The following is an 18,859-nucleotide window of genomic DNA, read 5'->3' as shown; positions in this document are numbered from 1 at the left end:
CCCCCCGCAACAGAGCTAGAACATGATCCACCTGCCTTTCCCACGGGAGCTGTAGCACGGAGCCTGCAGAGGGCCGCTGTCTGGCCGCCGTGTCCCCGTGCGGCGCTCGGGCGGTGCCGCGGGCGCGGGCAGACCGGGGCGGGTGCAGGGCAGTGCGGGGCGGGCGCGGAGCGGGGGCGGGGCGGGGGCGCTGCCGCCGGAATGCGGCGCCGGGGCCGGGGACGGCCCGGGCAGGCACGGCGGGGCGGGACGGGACGCGGAGCCGGGAGCGGCCATGGGGAGACTGCTGGTGCTGGCTCTCGTCGGGATAGCGGCGGCGCTGGTGTCGGAGCGGCTGCTGGCCTTGCGGTGAGCCGCCCTACTGGGTTTGGGAGCGGGTGCGGGGTGTGGGAGCGGGGGGCACCGGGCTCCCGGTCTGGGGCTCAACTTCAGCCAACACCTGCCCTAGCACAAGCGTAGTGGCAGTCAGAGAGGAAGGGTTCTTGGTCATCATCATCACTATCATCATCATTATCAAGGGAACCGTTTTTCCCCCGAGGAAAAACAGGCACTGCGATGCCCTTTTCATCCTCCTTCTTCATAAACTAACTTTGGGAGCATTTGTGCAACGGAAGTGCCCTTTGCAGTGAGTGGATGTGAAATCCTCCTTAGGAAGATGTTGGGAGCAAGGACGCCAAAGGAAGAGGGTGCTGTGGGGTAAGGGGCCGGTACCTCTGTTTTCACAGAGACTGCAGTTAGCCAGGATGTGCCAAAAAACGGCATCTGCAAATTTACCTCATCTCCCGCTGACTGGCCAAACAGTAAGTGGAAATCAGTTTGTCAGAAACTTGCATTATTTTCTACCGAAGCTGACCTCTGGATAACAATAGCCCCTGTGTACATGAGGTTTCCTCTGACTGAGCACAGATTTCGTGATCCTAAGTTGTGAGCTGAAATACCCAGCCATGTCATGCTACCAAACGCATAGTCATTTCAGGTCAGAAAAGCGATGGTGAATTATCGTGTTGGAAGGCAACTACATCATTATCATTTTGCTCATGTTCACAAGGACTTCACATGCCAGATTTCAAAGCAACTGCACCCAACAAATTGGATTTTGGGTAATTGTAGCTAATTATGGAAAGGCTATCCTGCCCAGACCCAGGTACCTCACATAGATACATAGACGTGGTTTCATTCTGCAATAAATCCACCTCAGGTGTTAGTGATAACCACAGTGGTAGCAGAACACACCTGCCCTGGAGTCGCACAAGCTGGGATGGCAGATCTGGAAAACTTTTCCAGGCTTTGGTGGGGTGAGACATTTCAAAGTGTTGTGAACAGCAGGAGTCACCACATCTCCTCCAAATCCAATGAACAAATGCAATATTGGGAATCTGGTAAAGGATAATCTGATAGAAGCAGGATCCCCTTTGTCTCTGTAACTCTCTATGGGATTTTCCTGCATACTGTGTTTTCAGCAAACTCCAGCATAGCAGAGGTCTTAGGACAGTTGCTGAGCTTGGAAACACACAACTTCAGAGCAAGAAATACTCTAAAAGTCATTTAACACAGTGAAGAGAATAGGTGGGTAGTTTGCTTTTGCTGTGTGTCTGTTATTCATCCCCTGCCTGGAAGGCAGGAATCCAGCAAAGATTCTGAGGTTCCTTCTGAGTTTGGTATTTTGCGGCATGTACAGCAGAAAATAGGTGAATTCTTGTGTGTTACCAACTGAAATTAGACTCGTTCCCCTATTGAGATTTTAAACTGCTAATTCTCTGAAGAAAGCACTGAGTTAATTTGTAAAACGTGAATGTGAATTATACTGTTACTGTTTTCCTTAGAACGATGTGCATATATTATTGTTCATATATATTTATACATACACAGTATTATCATTTCGTAACACTGTACCAATAGGGCACTCAGTTTTCATACTATGTTCAAAATAGCATCATACTTACAGAAAGATGCTGACAGTTTTTAAAAGAATTGTGAGCAAAACCAAAAATAAGAAGTAATTTTCAGTCCTGTAAAAAAAACTCCAGAAAACCAAAACCCAAAGATCCAGGATTGGTAAGTCTAGAGATGAGGAACACTGAGAGAGAGGTCTCTGAATATGCAATAGGTTCCTGCTGAAGGAAAGGGAATGCCTATGCTCTGTGTCTCATAAAGTGGGACAGTGGTTGGAGGACTGAAACTGGAAAGAGAAACAGAATGGGAAAAGGTGCCGTGCACTGGGGTTGCACCAAGTAGTAAAAGTTCATCCTCTTTTTTGAAGTCGCATTCCCCACATATTGCAGGTTCACCATGTTATTAGTATGGCCAGTTAGTTACCTAGGCTATCTGGCTGAGTGGCTAGGGCTGTTTGAGCTGGATAAACTGACACATTTTGGAAAAGCCTCGATATATGCTGCAGGCTTGTGACTAGTGTTCTTTTGAATTACTCTCATTCCAGCCCATGAAGTGTTTCTCTGGGAATACTGTCAGGATATCATCATCCCTTGCTGGCTGCTGACTGAGTTCCTGCTGTGCTTTTGGCTCAGGGTGGCTTGCAGCCTGCCTGGGAAAAGCTGATGAAAATAGGGAAGGGAAAAGCCCTAAGCAGGCAGCAGTGCAAACTTCAGGCAGGATCGCCCTGAGCCACCCTCTGGTGCTTGGTGGGTTTGGCTGTTCCAGGATGCCGGGGGCAAAGGGGGAGCTGATATCCCGCCTGTGCTGTTTGTGGGCTGGGATCCAGTGTAGTTCTCTGTTAGTACTCCTGTGCTGGAGAGAGAGGGCTTGGGAGGGTTTAACCTTGCTCATTTCCCCTGCTGTCCTCTGCACTTTTTACCCTTTTTCTTCTTTTCTTTTGACTTTATGTTAACAACTGATGACAGTGATACAGCATTGAAGCAGTTTGCAATTCATATTTAAGTGATTAAAAAAATGCAGGACTGACATACCATATGGTGCTCAGCTGTATCACATATTTTTCATATCACTGACTGATACTGCTGTTTATGCTTAAAACTTATAGCATAAACATGGCAAGGTTTTGTTATGAGATCTTTGTGTTCAGAATTTCCTGTGATTGGAGCAGTATCCTCAAAACATGCAATAGACATGCAGAGAAGTAACTACGTTAGGTTGAATGCTTTCTTCTGGGGAAAAAAAAAAGAAGAAATATTCTAGTACTCTAGCGAAGAAATATTCTAGTACTCTAGCTTGACATTTTTACATAGAAACACAACATATTGTCTTAGGGCACTGAGGAGCAGCATGGTCAAACACAGCAGTCCTGGTAGTGAGGTGTCTTTCATGAAGATTTGCAAACAACCTTGAATGGAGAAAATGGAGAACTAGAAACTCATGTGTAGGTACTTGTCTGTATCTGCTTGTCCAGTGAAGCATGAGTCAGAGACTGAATTTTGTGGGCATTTGTGAATGAAATAAGCACTGCTGAAGGGTAAAGCTTGTAGTGGGTACTAAGAGACAAGAGGAAAGGACAGGATAATTGCTATTTGTCAAGTCCTACTTCTTTGTAAAGAACTGAGTACTCCTGCCTTGCAACAGTGCTATCATCTACCTTTGAATGTGGACTAAGAAATGAAGCAAATGCAACTGCTGGAGGCCTAGTCTCCAAAAATAGCCAGTGGGTTGGAGTAGAAGCTTACTCTCTCCTCATCTGAAATGCTGATCCTAACTGTGTGGTGCTACTATATTTAGGTGCCTGAAACCTGAAGAAAATGTGACTGTCTTGCTTTGTCTTCTCAGCTGTGGTGGGCCATGAAAGCTTGTTCCTGAAACTCATGAACAAAATAAAGTTTCTGAAGTTACTCAGTGTAGAAGAATCATTTAATCCCTGGATGTGTGTAACTAGTGCAGTGATTTGGAGCAATTGGTGTTACCAGTTCTGGGCTTTGCCTATTCAGTATCTTATGGATGATTTGTTGCGCGATGTGGCAGACAATAAAACTAAAAACTGGGAATGTTGCCTGTTTTAAAACTGGCTGTGTGCTGTTAACCCTGCTATTTTCTCTTGCAGGAACAGATTCAATGCTTCACGGGAAGTAGACCCAGTAACCCTCCCAAACTGCCATCTCATTAAAGGAATTGGTACGTGCTTAAAATAACTGAGTGCATTGCTTTTGTCCAGCCTTATTTTGTAACAGCTTCTTAAAGCCAGCTCCCAAGCCTGATCCTGAAAACAAAATGACTTTCGTTTGTTGCTTGGACTTGGAGGTAGGGAGAAACTGCAGGAAGAAAATGGTACTGAAAAACTGGTATAACACTTTTTGCCTTTGATATTTGAAGTTTCTGTTGCTTTTCTTGAAATCAAGTACCTTGTGAACACTTCTCCTTTGCTAAGCCAGTTAGGAAATTATCTAGCTTTTAGATGAGGGTGTGCTGGCTCTTCAGGCAGGTACCTACAGGTGGCTGTCAGCTGGTGACATCTTGAAGACAGGACATGCTACAAGGGTAGAAGCTTTTGGAGAAGGCCACAGGCATATGGTAAAGGAGCGGCTGCTAAATAGTAACCAGGATTGCCCACCTTAGTGCCACATTTAGTGGAGATTTAGGAGTCGGCTGGTACCCCATGGTGCCAATGGCAGGCAGGAGCTCAGCATGGTTGCACAATGCAGCTGTGTGATTTCAAAGAGCAAGGGGTTATGTTTGTCATCATAGTCTGGTTTGCAGAGAGGTTTAACAGAGTGGTTGAAATGTTGACTTTGTACTTTGGGTCATGTGTTCAGCACACAGGAATGTTTCTGTCTTATTTTTTTCTCTCTGATTAGGATAATCAGTGTATAAAATGAATAGCTTTGAAATGGATTGCTTTTTTGTGTCTCCCTTTCCCAAATAGTAATTTTGAAACTTAATGCAGGCTTACTGGCTGGGGATTTCCCTTTCCTTAGTATTTTCAGAAGTGTCTTAAATTCTGTTAGAATTTGCCTGGATTTTCCATGTGTGAAAAGTTATTGGATGAACTTTAACAGCCTTGCCTTTGAGTTTGCTGAGTCACTGATTTGATTTCATAAATCTTGCTTCTTTCTTGTGTCAGCATTCAAACATCTGTGTAAAGTCACATTACTGCCATGAATGAGTGTATGTAGAGTTCCTTTGCCTGAGGTTACGTACAGAAGAAATTGCATTTGAAAAAGTTTTCAGATCTTCTAGATTGAGCTGTAATTTACTCATACAGACTCTGAATAATGCTTGTTTGGTGGTGATTAATATAACCCTTTTAAGCATATCACTGTTGCAATCTTTATAAGATTTGTTTTGCAACATGATTATTCTGTTGAAGAAACAAGGAAAGCTCAAAATGACAAACAGAGTTGTGTTTAATTTCTTAACTGTATCTCATTTTTGGTGCCTGACATTTACGTGGAGATTAGGTGGGTTCTGAGAACCCATCTCTGCACGGAGGCTGCAGTGAATCAATTTGCAGAGCTTCATTTCTGTTTCTTACTGTGCTTCTCTAACACTGTCCCTTCACACTGAGCGTTGCACCTTGCCTTGCCTTTGCTCTATTGTTTATGGCTCTTTAGAAAAATTAAAATACCAAAAATTAATTCAGTGTGTCCAGTCTAGCAGAAAAAGAAGTAACAAAGGATTTGTGCAAATTTGAAAGTTGGCATGTTCACTCAAATGTCTTCCAAAATTCATTTGCTGTGTTTAGGGGGGTTATATTATTCAGGGAGATCAAGAAACTCTAATGCCTAGATGCTGCCTGGGTAGCACTATTCAGACCACGGGTTTTGCTGTACTCAGATCTGTAACGTTGCTGCTGTGAGTGACTTTGTGTAAGGATGTCTTTCTGCATGGACCTCTTGGCCTCCTGGGCCTTTTCATTTAAAGGGCTACAGTGAAATTGAATAAACATTCTGTCTTTATTTTAATGTTTAAAACAGTCCTTCTGAACTCTGAAGTGAGACTGGTCCCAGAGCTGGATAAGCTCTGGGCAAAATAATCTTAAAATATCCATTCTGCACACAGAAGAACAGGCCTCTGGTACAGTCCATGCATAAGGTTAAAAGTGATGCGTCTACAGTGAAGCCAATCCAGAGTTAATGGGAAAATTCTATTGTGGACCCTTTTCTTTCTGCACAATTTCATCTTTTCTGTAACTCTCTTTTTTTAAGACTTTGATCTATTCTACTTTTCAAATATTGTGCAATGTAAGCACAGAGGCAAATATTGAACAAACCAATACAAAATTGCAACATGTCCTACAACTCATTCACAAATATGTAGGAAAGGCTATGTTTGTAGAATAAACAGTAGCTTCTGATTTTTATTGGTGTGTAAACATATTACTGGTTTATAATAAACTAACTGTATCTCCTGTACTACTTCCCCAAAGTTCCAGAAGCTACTATGGAAGTTGTTAGAAATACTTGCATCTTGGAACAAATTGTGGGATACAGGCAAAACATTGTCTTGCTTTTGGATATGAAATACAGATGGGGGATTTTTTTGTTAGATACACCTGCAAAATACATCATACTAAGATAAAATAAAGCACAACAAAAAGTCAACATTCCTAGCGTAGGCTCAGTATCTTTTCTCAGTATCTTTTAATTTTTTTTTTAATGCTGCTTGTTCAGATAATCTAATGGACAAGCTGGGCTCAGTGATACCATTAAACAATATCCTGCAGGTAACTGATACCTAATAAATCCTAACTCTCCTGTCCCATATAGTGCCTGCAACAGCAGCCCAGAGCCCTCCCAAAACAGGGCCTGCAGGGAGAGCCTGTGAGGTTCCCCACATCCACCTGTGCATCTCCATCCCCTCCTCACTGCCTCTCCAGGGCTGGCTCAGCACGTTGTGCTGAATGAGCATTTCACTGCTCCTCTGATGGCTCTCACTCGCTTCCACACATAGCAGGACCTGGCCATGAAGTGCCTGAAATGTGCTTTGCTGGACAGTTTCTTTCAAAGCCATGGGGTGCAGGGCTCTGAGCACGCTCCTTCCACTGGAAACTTGTAGTTTTTAATTATCTGCTCCCAATTAGCCTGCTCATCTTTCTGCTTGGCAGCCTCACTAATTCAGTAGCGATAAATGATTATATCTCTGTTTATTCACTCACTAGTGTGCACTGCCAGTAAAAGCAGTCTGTCCAGCTCATGTCACCATGACAATTGAGCCTCTCAGCATTTATTTGTGCTATTATCCTTGCAGCAATCCAGGGAAGTGGAGAATCACCACTAACCCCATTTTATAAATTAACCTAGATGTGGAGAGATTGAGGCAAAGGAAAGGATTTTGTGATTTAAACCAGAATGTAAGCCAAGCTGAAAAAAGAAAAAGCCTAAATTCAAAACTAGTTGGAAAATACAGGCTCTAAATTTCTCTGGACAAATTATTGCAGACGTCTGCTTCCTGAATGAGCCCAGTCAAAACTCAGAACCAAAACTCAGGGATGAGATAACAGTCTGGCTCCCCCAAAAATGTATCTTCAGACCCTTTGCTCTTCAGAAGGCAGGGATACTCTGCTTTTTGGTGTCATGGGGTAGAGCTTGCTGAGGCTGAGAAGGAGCTGGCCCTGGCCCTCAGTGAGAAGTTGTGCTGCTGCCTCTTTCTAGGGATGGGCTGGGGAGGAACTTTTCTGAATGAGTGAATTGGGGGTTCTGGTTCCTGTCCACAAAGTTTGTCACCAGTCCTGGAGTAAATTACAGTCCAGCCAAATCACTGCTGGGATAAATAGGAGTTACATAAAAGCAAACAGTAAACCCAGCTCGAATTTGCAGGTTCTTCCTTGGGAGGACGTGTTGAGATGCCACGGATGGTGTGACCCATGTGGGCTCTCACGTCTGGTCTAAGGCAAAGGTGTGGAGACATGGGACAGGCTAGGTGGAAAAGCCTGTTGTTGGTGTCTCTGTTAAAGAAAACCTACAGAAGGACTTCTTTAAGTAGATGATTCTGAGTGATTTCCATAAACATCTGGAAAGTGGCTTGTGGGGAATTCTGTTTTTGTTGGTGAGTTGGAGAAGAGAGGGGAGGCTTCTCAGGGGAGTGGTGGAAATGTGGGATAGCAAATGAGCTTCAGCACTGGATGAAAAACTCTATGGAGAGTGCTTGATGAAAGCCTAAAATTGCTCTAGTTTCCTTACAGGAGATACAGGAACTGGCAATATTGGAGATGATTCCCTGCAGTTAAAAGTGTGGTCTAACTGTTAAAGCCCTTAGCTGTTGTAGATGTAGTAGGTTCTCTGTCACTTGAGAGCTTTAACTAAATCTTTGGCAATCCATGTTTGTGAAGTGTCCCAGCGCAACCAGAAGAATTAGTGTGCACAATTCCCAGAGCTGCCTTATGCAAGCCTGAGGCCCGAGTCATGGGTACAGTCCTGCCCTGGATAATTCATTGCTCACACTAATTGCTTGCTGCAGAACACTGTTGTCAGAAGCTAGTGATTCATTCCACACTGTCCAGAGGCCTATGATGCTGGGTGGGAGACTGCCTGGCCAATGCAGTGGCCCCCTATGCCCCCCAAAAGAGGTGAACCACAGCACTATTTCCTAATTTGACATGCTGCCATCTGCTACCACTTCTACTGCAATGTGATCTTTTCCACTGAACATCATTGCATGTGCAGTCATATCAGAATGGAGAACTCAAAAGAGCTGGAGTTGTACTAAAAAGGATTTTTTTCAATGGAAAATATCTAATGTCACATGAAAAACCCTGTTTGTTTTGCAGAAGCTGGTTCAGAAGACATCGACATACTTCCCAATGGACTGGCTTTCATCAGCTCTGTAAGTGCCCGTGCTACCTCCCCGTACAGGGGCTTGCCTTCTTCCTTAACTACAGAAGTCAGAGGTGAAAATAGCAGGAGAGACTTTTCTACAAGGCTGACTAGCTCTCTAAGAATGGCCCACTTTGTGTTGCCTTAGCTGTTGCTCCCTTCTGCGCGAGGAAGCACACTTCTTGACACAGAAGAGGTGACAGGTGTCCTATTGTGCTGACATATCTACCCACATAACCTTGACTTTCTTTCATGCTGCTTCATTGAAATGTTTTAATGCCAATCCTCTGCCATGTTAAAAAGATGTGTGAATTCCATAATTAAAACAAATCAATCAGATTTTGTGTATTGATTATATTTTTTCTGATTTTCTTTTAGCCTTTAGGACATAGATTTTACAGCTTTTCCTTGCAATCAGGATGGCTGGTGATCTTTTTCTAAAACAAAAGATGATGTTTTCATCGATGTGTTCCAGAGCCACCCAAGGAATGATAAACTTGCAAAATTCATGGCAGAAATCGTGGCTTTACCATGTTGTAGTGGTGTCTGGCTTCCAGTTTGTCCCCAGAGTGTGTCAGTTCCTAGATGGGATGTGGCTGCAGTGAGGGGCCATGGTGCCTCGGGCATGGCTACTTGTGTCCTGCACACAGCTTGCTCCCTCTGCACTGTGACTGAGGGCTGCCAGGGAAGGCAGAGCCAGTCCTCCACCTCCCTCGTGGCTCAGCAGGCTGAAGCAGAGGGACATCCTGATGTGTTCTTGGGAGTCTGAACAAGACTCCAGCATTTTCAGGCGTGTGATGCTCCCGTTTACCTTTTACCCAGAAATAGTTCCCTTGTGTTTTGATCCTCTAGGGCTTGAAATACCCAGGATTAAAGAGCTTTGCTCCAGAGAAGCCAGGTGAAATATTTTTGATGGATTTGAATGAAGACTATCCCAGAGCAGTGGAACTGAGAATCAGCCGAGGGTTTGATCTGTCATCATTTAATCCTCATGGAATCAGCACCTTTGTAGACAGAGGTAACAAGTTTGAGGTGGTGACAAACACCAGCCTAAAGAGCATGAACAGAAGTGACTTTGTAGTACCCCCAATAGCTTGCACCTGCTGGGAGACAAAAAAGTTTGGGTTTTTTTTATCTTTGTTGGGCTCCTTTCTAAATGTCAGCTGCTAAAGGAAACACATTTGCACATAATCTCAATCTGTCTGAAACAGAAAAATGTCCAGTATATTAAAATGAAAGGAAACATGGGAAACATTTGAGTTGGGAACCACAGAAAATTTATTTTACTAGTTTACGTCTGTTTCACACTGGGTTCAAGTATTTGAAGGAGATACATCCTTCACCAACTGGTAGTACCCAGAATGGAAACTTCTGTGGCAAACCAGAAAATTATCAAATGTCTATAAATTACCAAACCCTCTGTTACTCTTTAGCCAAGCCAGGTTCTCTTCTTCAAGGTATGTTCTCCTACATCAGGCTCTGACTACCAATAAAGTATCCTTTTCCCTGTCTTTTCACTGGGGATTTTATCAGGGGAATTAGAATTCTGCAGATACTAAGAGAACCACTGCTTCAGCTTGACCTGTGTCCTCACACAGTCACTCTTTAAGGGAACATGTTGGAAAAATCACTGGTGGCTAATCTGGGGTCTTATCAGAAGGCCTGGGCAGAAGGGCTGCAGCCTTACACAGAGTAAAGGAGCAGGATGCTCCCCTTCTGTTTTCTCAGGGAATGTGGTAGACAAACAAAAGGGCCTGAACTGGCTGGGCCACAAACCCCCCTTCCAGCTAACTGGGTCTGATTGCAAAACCCAGTGGCTTGGGCATAAGGATGAAGACGTAATTTCTTTCTTCCTTGGTAGAAATAGCAGTGCCTTGTAGAGCAAACCTTGGAGAAAAGTAGCTGGAGATCTGGATCCAGCTTCAGAGGCATCCTGCAGTATATGTGTACTTGTTCCTCTGCCTCTGAAGAGCCGTAAGACAAATGCACCAAACTCAGCATGTGCTCTGTATTAGAGGCTGCATCAGTGCTGGGGGTGCTCAGCCAAGAAAACTGCTGCAGAGAATTCAGCTGTTTCCATTTTTTTCTTTAAGATGACACCGTGTACCTCTTTGTTGTGAACCATCCCCATCAGAAAAGCACAGTAGAATTGTTTAAATTTATAGAAGATGACAATTCTCTTGTACACCTGAAAACCATTCAACATGATCTTCTGACAAGGTATTGGACCCAAGTACCATCTTCCCCTAGAACAGGCTGCTTTTGTGTAATCCCACATAGGATGATTTTTTGGTTTAGGGTATAATTAATATGAGATATTTCCTCTTTAACCAGCATCCCTGTTTCTCCTATTGATTACTTCTTATCTGTGTAATCAAAAGCAATGTTTCTCTAATCCATTCTGTAAATTAGATTTTAATAGTTGCATCACTAAATTAGACTTGAGCACTGCTGTGATTGATGCCAGTGAATTAGCTTAACATCTGTTTCTCCTTCTTTCATATAACCCACTCTTAGGTCATTGCAGGTATGAATCTCCAGATATTTTATTATTCTGAATTTTCTACACTGTAAAAATAAACAATTAGCTTTTTCTTTTTTTCTTTTTTTTTTTCTATCCGGAATTGGTCTGTCCTACTGCAAAACGAGTGTAAGGTAAACAGAACCAGATTGATTAAGTTGTCACAAGACTTGCCTCTTCTCAGTTTTCCACTTGAATGTAATGAAAAGAGAGAATAATTTCCATGGGCTTATGGACAGGCAACCATATCTTTAGTTCATGCCCTATAGTCATGTTCAGGTCTCAGCTCTGCACAGTCCTGGCTGATGCAAAAGGAAATAGAAGTAAAAAGGACCTAAATAACTCAGTGTCTCTCTGCTGTACCATCTGTGATTGCAGTTCCCTTATGTCTGTGGGATGACCATGTCCTGGTTGGATTCTGGATTCTGGGCAGTCCTAAAATGTTTCTTCATATCTCTCATTTCATTATTTTATATAATTTTCTCCATCTCTCTCTCTCTCTCTTTTTTTTTTTTTTTTAGTGTTAATGATATAGTAGCCATGGGGCCAGATAGTTTCTATGCTACCAATGACCACTACTTCACCGACTTCATCTTGATGTTCGTAGAGATGTTCTTGGGTTTAACTTGGTCAAATGTTGTTTACTACAGTCCAGGAGAAGTTAAAGAAGTAGCAGCTGGCTTTTATTCAGCGAATGGAATTAACATTTCCCCTGATAGAAAGTAAGTTTCTCCTTGTCTTAGGTTTTGTGTGATCACACAAAAGAATCCAGAGATCCTAATTTGTGCCGAGTACCTCTGTGATCAGGTGTCTAAATTGGTCCATGTAAAGCAAGGTGCTGCCTGTGCAATGGAAGTGATACAGAGTGATTGTAGCACAGAAGTTGCGTGTCTCGGTGTTCAACAGTAATGTTTGCTGCTTTGTGTGGTAGTTTATGGGCAGTAAGATCAAAGGTTGCTGCATTTCAACCAGCTGATACAGGAGTGTGTGTATATTGCTTGCAAGGACTAACAGAGCAGAGTTTCTGCAAGTGGGGAACATTCTGCAGTCCTAAAGTCTGTGTGACTGAATCAACCAGTCCTATGCTTTGGACAAGTGATCTTAAATTAAAAAACAAAAAAGGGCATAATTTTTGATTTCTAGTTCCAAGGCCTATTTTGGTGTTGTAATGAAAGAACTGGTACAGTGTGAAACTACACAGCATTTCAGCATGTTTGGCTTCACTTCACTGCCCTGTGGCCTGCTTGCAATGTCTGTTGCTGTGTGAGAACTGTGGGCTGGCATTCCTCATGGGTAGAGCTGGACTTGCACAGATTGTCTAGATTTTGTGTCTGCTTACTCATATATACATTCGTAAGAGGTGCTTTGCTTTCTTTTGAAGGTACATCTATGTTGCAGATGTATTGGATCATAATGTCCATGTTATGGAAAAACATGCTAACTGGAATTTAACTCATGTGAAGGTAAGGTGCTGCTATAAGAAAAGAGGCTAATGTGCATTTTGGACACAATAGTCCCCCTGAAGATGGGGATGTCAGCATGGTCGTATGTAAAGTTCTGCTGTAGGTTTGCAGAGGTGCTGTGTGCCCCATTACAGAGCTTCAGGTCTTCCACCCTCCCATCAGAAACCAGACAAGAATCCTTGGATATGCTGTTGAGCCATAGTGGAAGTCTGCCTCAGGCAGTGTGGGTCAGAGCACCAAGACCTGAAGAAATCAACAGACATGTAGGTGTGAATGAGCTGGTGGAGAAAGCTCAGAGCAGCAAGCAGGTTTCTCACGGCACAGAGGTTGGGGTGATACATACCAGGAGAAAAGAAAAAAACTGGGAGAGAAAATATTTCTTAAAAAAATCAGCCGAAGTTACATCAGATAAGAGTCTTGAACAAGTCTATTTGTTATGTTATAGTTTACTTCAAGGACTTCTGATAGCTTTAACTTCTCTTTTTTTTTCCTCTATGTTGGATAGACGCTGCAGCTGGACACTCTGGTCGATAACTTGTCTATTGAACCTCACACTGGAGACATCTGGACAGGATGTCATCCCAATGCAATGAAACTGTTCCACTATGATCCTGAAAATCTTCCTGCCTCTGAGGTGCCTTTTGTGAGAGATCACTGGTCTCTTGGCTGTGTCTGTGTCAGAAAGTTGTTTTGTTCAAATCACCCTGCTAGAACTTGAGTGCATTAGATAGAGAAGGGCCTGGCCAGCCTTTATGAAAGCAAAGACCGAGTTGGCTTCTGCTCTCAAATGAAAACCTGAACAGCATATACTCACTAACAAACACCTGCTCAGATCCTCAGGTGACAGCTGAGTAATTTCTACCCAGTAGCTCAGTCACTTTGGACTCCTCAGGCTGCTTTCTGTGCAGTTGTGGCCACACACAGAGATTCTGATGAACTGCGTTAAGGACTGGGCCAGCACATCTTTGCCAAAGTAAACATAACTGACTGCGTGCAAAGTGTGACCAGAAACATCTGCACAGTAATGACTAATCTGTGCAAGTGTGGTTCATCAGTGGGTGACACTATAATTCTTCTTTCCTTCTGAAATCAATGAGGTACTGGCCACAAGTGCAGCTGGCTGGTTGGTGTCCATTTGATTTCAGTCTTGTCTGAAGCTCCCTGTAAGACATTTCTCAAAATTACCATATTCCATAGCAGTAGATTTATGATACTGGGAAGTTGTTTACTCTGTCTGGAAAAAGCATGAAAGGGTTACTAATAAGATATTAGGGATACTCTTCAGCTAGAAAAAAATATGCATGTTCCTAGTAGTCTCCTAGTAGTGGGGATGATTGCCTTACTTCCTTAAAGAACTAGGGTCTCTGTTGCACAACCACTTAAAAAAAATCAGTCTTCATGGACTGTGCTTCCCTGAAGGCCCTATCACAGGAATCACATGGCTGCAATTATCAACAACTGGTCATCCTAATTTGTTTAAGATAACATGCTGATGTTTCCTCCATGCCTGGAGCATTTTCATATATGGCCATTTCAGTGGATGTATCTTCCCCCTCCGGCAGGTTCTGCGCATCCAGAACATCCTCTCAGAGGAGCCTGTGGTGACACGTGTCTACGCTGACAACGGCTCTGTGCTGCAGGGAAGCTCAGTGGCATCCACCTACGAGGGAAAACTGCTCATTGGCACAGTCTTCCACAGAGCTCTCTACTGTGAGCTATAGCTTGACATGAGTAAGATCTGCTCCAGTGGAAAGGATTTAATTCCTTGTGAACTCAGTTTCTGCTAGATTTGCTAACAACAAGACTGTTGCAATAAAGGTTAACTGTGGTAATGAAGATGTATTTTAGCCTTCCTCTCCAAAGTGAGACTTCTATGCAATAGTAAAGGAAATGGAACTGAAGGTGACAAATTAGTTTATTTGTGTAATGGAGAGGACCTCATAATAATAACAAAGGGTAACCTTGAAGTTCAATTTCAGATTGCAAATGACTAAACTGTGAAGATACTGAACTATCTGTGCTGGCTGGATTTCTGGTTTATTGTTTTTTGTTGTTTTTTTTTTTTCCATGAACTGATTTTGTAAATAAGAATTGCTGACTACCAGTGTGGCGTGTGTTATTGTCACAGACCCCTGGGCCTTCCCAGGGACTGTGCAAGGTGTTTGTCTTCTGAGTTTGCCTGTCGGCTTACCCTAATGCTTCCAAAATAACTGGAAGGCGAATAAATGTTATTTCAGTCTCCCATTTCCCCTTCCCCATTCAAGCCATTTTCTACCAACACTTCAGGTTTCTAATTTTTTTCTTAATCCTATTGAGAAAAGAGTAGGACATCTCTTCAGAGTGATTTCTTACCAGTTTTCCAAAAGGAATTTGAAGAAGCTTTTTTTTTCTTGCTCTTAAAGAGTGGGAAACATCTCCTGAGCACCTTCAGTGAGAAGTGCATTAGCAATGACTGGTGCCTGTCACAGGAAAGGGAGCATTTCTGGGTACTTTGCCACAGTGACTACCCCTGAGCCTTGGTCATGCATGTTCTGCATTTATCTTCAGTCTGTACAGAGCTGATTCCTGCTGTGCAGCAGGAACCCCTTCGTGGTTATCTGGCATCAGTTACAGATAATGTCTCACACTGCTAAAAATCCTGTCTTTGTTTCCATCAGCTGGTGTTTTAGGAATAGTGTTAGTTAGCAGTCACTTTCAATGAACTGAACTGAGTGCCCTTGGAAACTGGAAATCAGTTTTGTGCTCTCCAGTATGCACAGCAAGATGCCAGTCTGGCAGAAACCTCTGTTTCAGCCACCATTTTTCCTGCTCATAGTGTGAGCTCTTCTTGCATTAGTGTAGATTCCTACTAGCTTTTGCTACTCTTTCTGTCCTTCCAAGTTCCCAGCTGAGATCAGCCCTTCAGGTTTGTGAGAGATGCTGACATCCAGCTAAAGGCTCTGTTGTTACCTGTAGTGGCTTTCCTGCCAGGGTTGCTGCTGTGTTTCCTGCACCTGCCTACACTGGCCCTTCTCAGCATCTTGGCAGCCCCTTTGAATGCTGCCCCCAGACAGACCTCCCCAGGGCTACCAGCCCCTCTCCATCCTTCAGCTGATCCAGTAGCTTTTCCTCACTGCTCCTGAAGGGTGAGCTTGGAAGCAGAACCAGTCCCTGGGTGCCAATTGCTATGCTAGCTTTGCTGTTCCCTCCTGCAGTCTGCTCCACCACCAGCCACAGCGTCTCCAATCTGGAGAGTACATGGCAAGTCCAGTACATTGAAAACAGAGGAGTGCTTCTGCCTGCAAGACAGAGAAAACAACCCACTACACAGTAGCCCAAACACCGAGGCAGGAGCCAGAGTATGTGCAAACCCTCCTGCCTGGGTTTTCCCATTCTGGCTGGGAGGAGGCAGTACTGCAGCGTGAGATTTGGGTAAGCAGTGGCCCTGAAGAGCTGTGTACTGACACCTCTTGGCTCCTGTGCCTTTCCTTTCTAACAAGCCTAATGGCTTTCATCCACTGGTAGGAGAAGAATCACTGCTCTTTCCCTGAGGGAAAGGGACAGCTCTAACCAGAGCAAGGAGTCAATGTCAGGGCTCATGGCTGGGGCAGTGTTGCTGTGTGGGAAGGACAGTGTCATCCCTCTTCCTGTTCACAGCTGCAGTGGGCTGTGGGTCTTGCCACATCACCCACCTCCTGCCCCTACAAGGTGTGTACTCCACCCCGTGCTGCCACGAGGGCACTGGCACAGACAGTGCCTGGTGTAAGGCACGTCCCTGGGCACAAGAAGTTGTGTGATGTTGAAGAACTGAGCCAATGGAATGTTTGGCTCACTCACTGCACCCTTCCTGATGCCAGAAGCTTCCCTCTGCTGCCATGGCAGAAAACTCCTTCACACTCATGTACTAGTAGAAATGGCTCATGATGCGGGGGTCTATTGATGGCTAGAGGGGGAGACTGGATTGTTGGTTAACCACATGGCTAATTGACTTGTCTCTTGGGGGCAGCCCTGCATTAGCAGGTCTGTGCACAAACTGTGTTCATAGCTTCTCTCCAAAATGCTCCCAGTTGATATGCAGACTTGAGCACTGCCCAGGCTTCACTGCCCATGAAGGCTTTGGTGACAAGGATGCATCTGTTTGGATCACAGTTTTGAGTCTTGCTGACCATGGAGTGAAGAGCTGGCCCGGAGTGAGGGTGACATTTGTCTCATCCCTTTGCTGTACTTGCATTTGGTATTACCTAACCCTGGTTTTGCTGCTCATTCCTTGGCAACCTCTCTACCTGCAGGACACTTTCCCTTGGAAGTGGTGTACTTTCCTACAGCAACTTGTAATTCAATTTCAGTCTTGAACGGATGTCATTCCCAGAGCCCAAGCTGAAAGAACTGGTGTGAAGGAAGTGTTCACAGGAAGCAGAGGTTGGGCTATTGACTTGTTCATGATTAGCCATCAACAGCCTGCAGAAACATTCTAAAGTGATTATTTTAGGATTGTGCCATTATTCGTTCTAAAGTGCCATCTTCTAATGAGTTATATTGTGCATCACTGGCAATAATACACTGAAATGCTGATCGTTCACTGTGCTGGTCCTGGGTTTACTCTGGCTGTAGAAGTGCAACAGCTGTTTCCCTCAGCAGTGGCAGAAGTAACCCATCAAAACATTAATTTCAGATTTTACAGTGGCTTAAAACATCTTCAAATGAGCAAATTACATATTGTTGGATCTTGTCAAACTTCTACTTTTTTGTTGGATTTGGCCTTTCAGAAAACAAGACTGTTTTCACTTATCAGTGGCTTTTTTTTTTCTGTACTAAACTGCTCCTGTGCTGAAGGTTTTCCTATCTGTCTGCCTGGAGACAAGCACAGGCAAATGATGGGCCTTATATCTTTCTACAGCATTTAAAAGGAGAGATCTTTGCTATCTCCTGTTAGTGACAGAACATATGGAATTTTAACCTAAGGCAAGGAGGGCTGGAAGCGTGTTGCCACCCTCCTCTGCAGGTATCCCAGCCTCGAAGTGCAGAAGTGGGAATTGAAGCTGAGCTACCATGAATTGAAGTGGTGCTGGGCAGAACATACAGCAAGAGCCATGCTGGGGTACAGCTTCTACCTCTTGGCATGAAATCACCACTTCATAAGATTCACTGGAAGCCTCAGTGCAGAAACAGCAGTGGTGGAAGATGCAGCTCAAACCTGGCCTAATTACATGGGAACCTGCACAGGGAAAATCCATGCTTGCAACCTGGAGGAGGGCATAATCCATCATTTCTAACAAGATGTAGAGACTGGAGCAGTTCTGGGCATTTCAGAAACCAAACTGCAGCTATCTGAGACAACGTGCAAACAAGAAAAATGTGTGTATAGATGGCTTCAAGCTTAGGAAGCTGTTGAACAGACACATTATACATGTCCATTGTGGACTTGAAGCCTCAGAGTATATTTAATTAAAATAATAATTCTATTGAGGATTCTTTTTATCTTCTTGCAGGTGGTGGCTATATTAGCGGAAAGTAAGATTTATGATTCAGTTGTTGGGAAACACAAACTGGGTTAGACAGATTAAGTGCAGAGTATTTGGCCTAGATTCTTCCAGATGCAAATCCACTGAAATGACTACACAAATCGGACAGTCTGCACCCTCCACTTTTCCCTTAATGCTTTACTAAAATCAAATAAAGTCATATTAAACATGTTCAGTAGAAGAACTGCTGTACTTGGAATGTATAAAATGCCTGTTGTAGCTAACCTACACTTGAGTGTAAAACGGTAAAATTTGTTACATACCAAAACTAAGCCAGGACTTTTAAACAAACACTGAACAGTATCAGTGTGAAACCAGCCTATTTTTACATCAACCTGCAGCAAAAGATTGCACGCTGTATTTCATCTGCATATGAAGAAAAAAGGTCATTCTCTTTCCTTCCTCTTTTTTTTTTACTTTATGTAATTATAGACTGTAAAAGAGACCCACTTGGAGGCCTGTGACTCATGCCAATTTGGCCAAGAGCTAGGATTAAAATAATCTTTGGCTGGGCAGAAGGAAGGAAAGAGCAAGCAGGGCAATGTCCATATCCCCTCTCACCCCCCAGCCTGAGCCATGCAGCTGTCCAGTCATGCTTACCAGTTATTTCCTCTGGAGTGACCAACAGGCAGGAAAGTGAGGACTCGATACAAATTCTAA

At 43.8% G+C, this 18,859-nt stretch overlaps 1 protein-coding gene across 1 annotated transcript; it reads left to right on the top strand.

The window, feature by feature from the left end:
• Positions 1 to 205: 205 nt before the first annotated feature.
• LOC139674428 (serum paraoxonase/arylesterase 2) lies at positions 206 to 14,802 on the top strand. Its single transcript, XM_071560740.1, has 9 exons — positions 206 to 348; positions 4,007 to 4,077; positions 8,669 to 8,724; positions 9,567 to 9,732; positions 10,808 to 10,934; positions 11,757 to 11,957; positions 12,617 to 12,698; positions 13,204 to 13,332; positions 14,261 to 14,802. The coding sequence occupies exons 1-9, from the start codon at positions 275 to 277 to the stop codon at positions 14,417 to 14,419; spliced, it is 1,065 nt and encodes a 354-aa protein (XP_071416841.1). The 5' UTR covers positions 206 to 274; the 3' UTR covers positions 14,420 to 14,802.
• Positions 14,803 to 18,859: the final 4,057 nt, after the last annotated feature.

The sequence above is a fragment of the Pithys albifrons genome, chromosome 7 (assembly GCF_047495875.1).
Source record: "Pithys albifrons albifrons isolate INPA30051 chromosome 7, PitAlb_v1, whole genome shotgun sequence".
Taxonomy (NCBI): domain Eukaryota; kingdom Metazoa; phylum Chordata; class Aves; order Passeriformes; family Thamnophilidae; genus Pithys; species Pithys albifrons.
The sequence above is the reverse complement of the archived record's forward strand: the minus strand, read 5'-3'. Positions and strand labels throughout refer to the sequence as shown.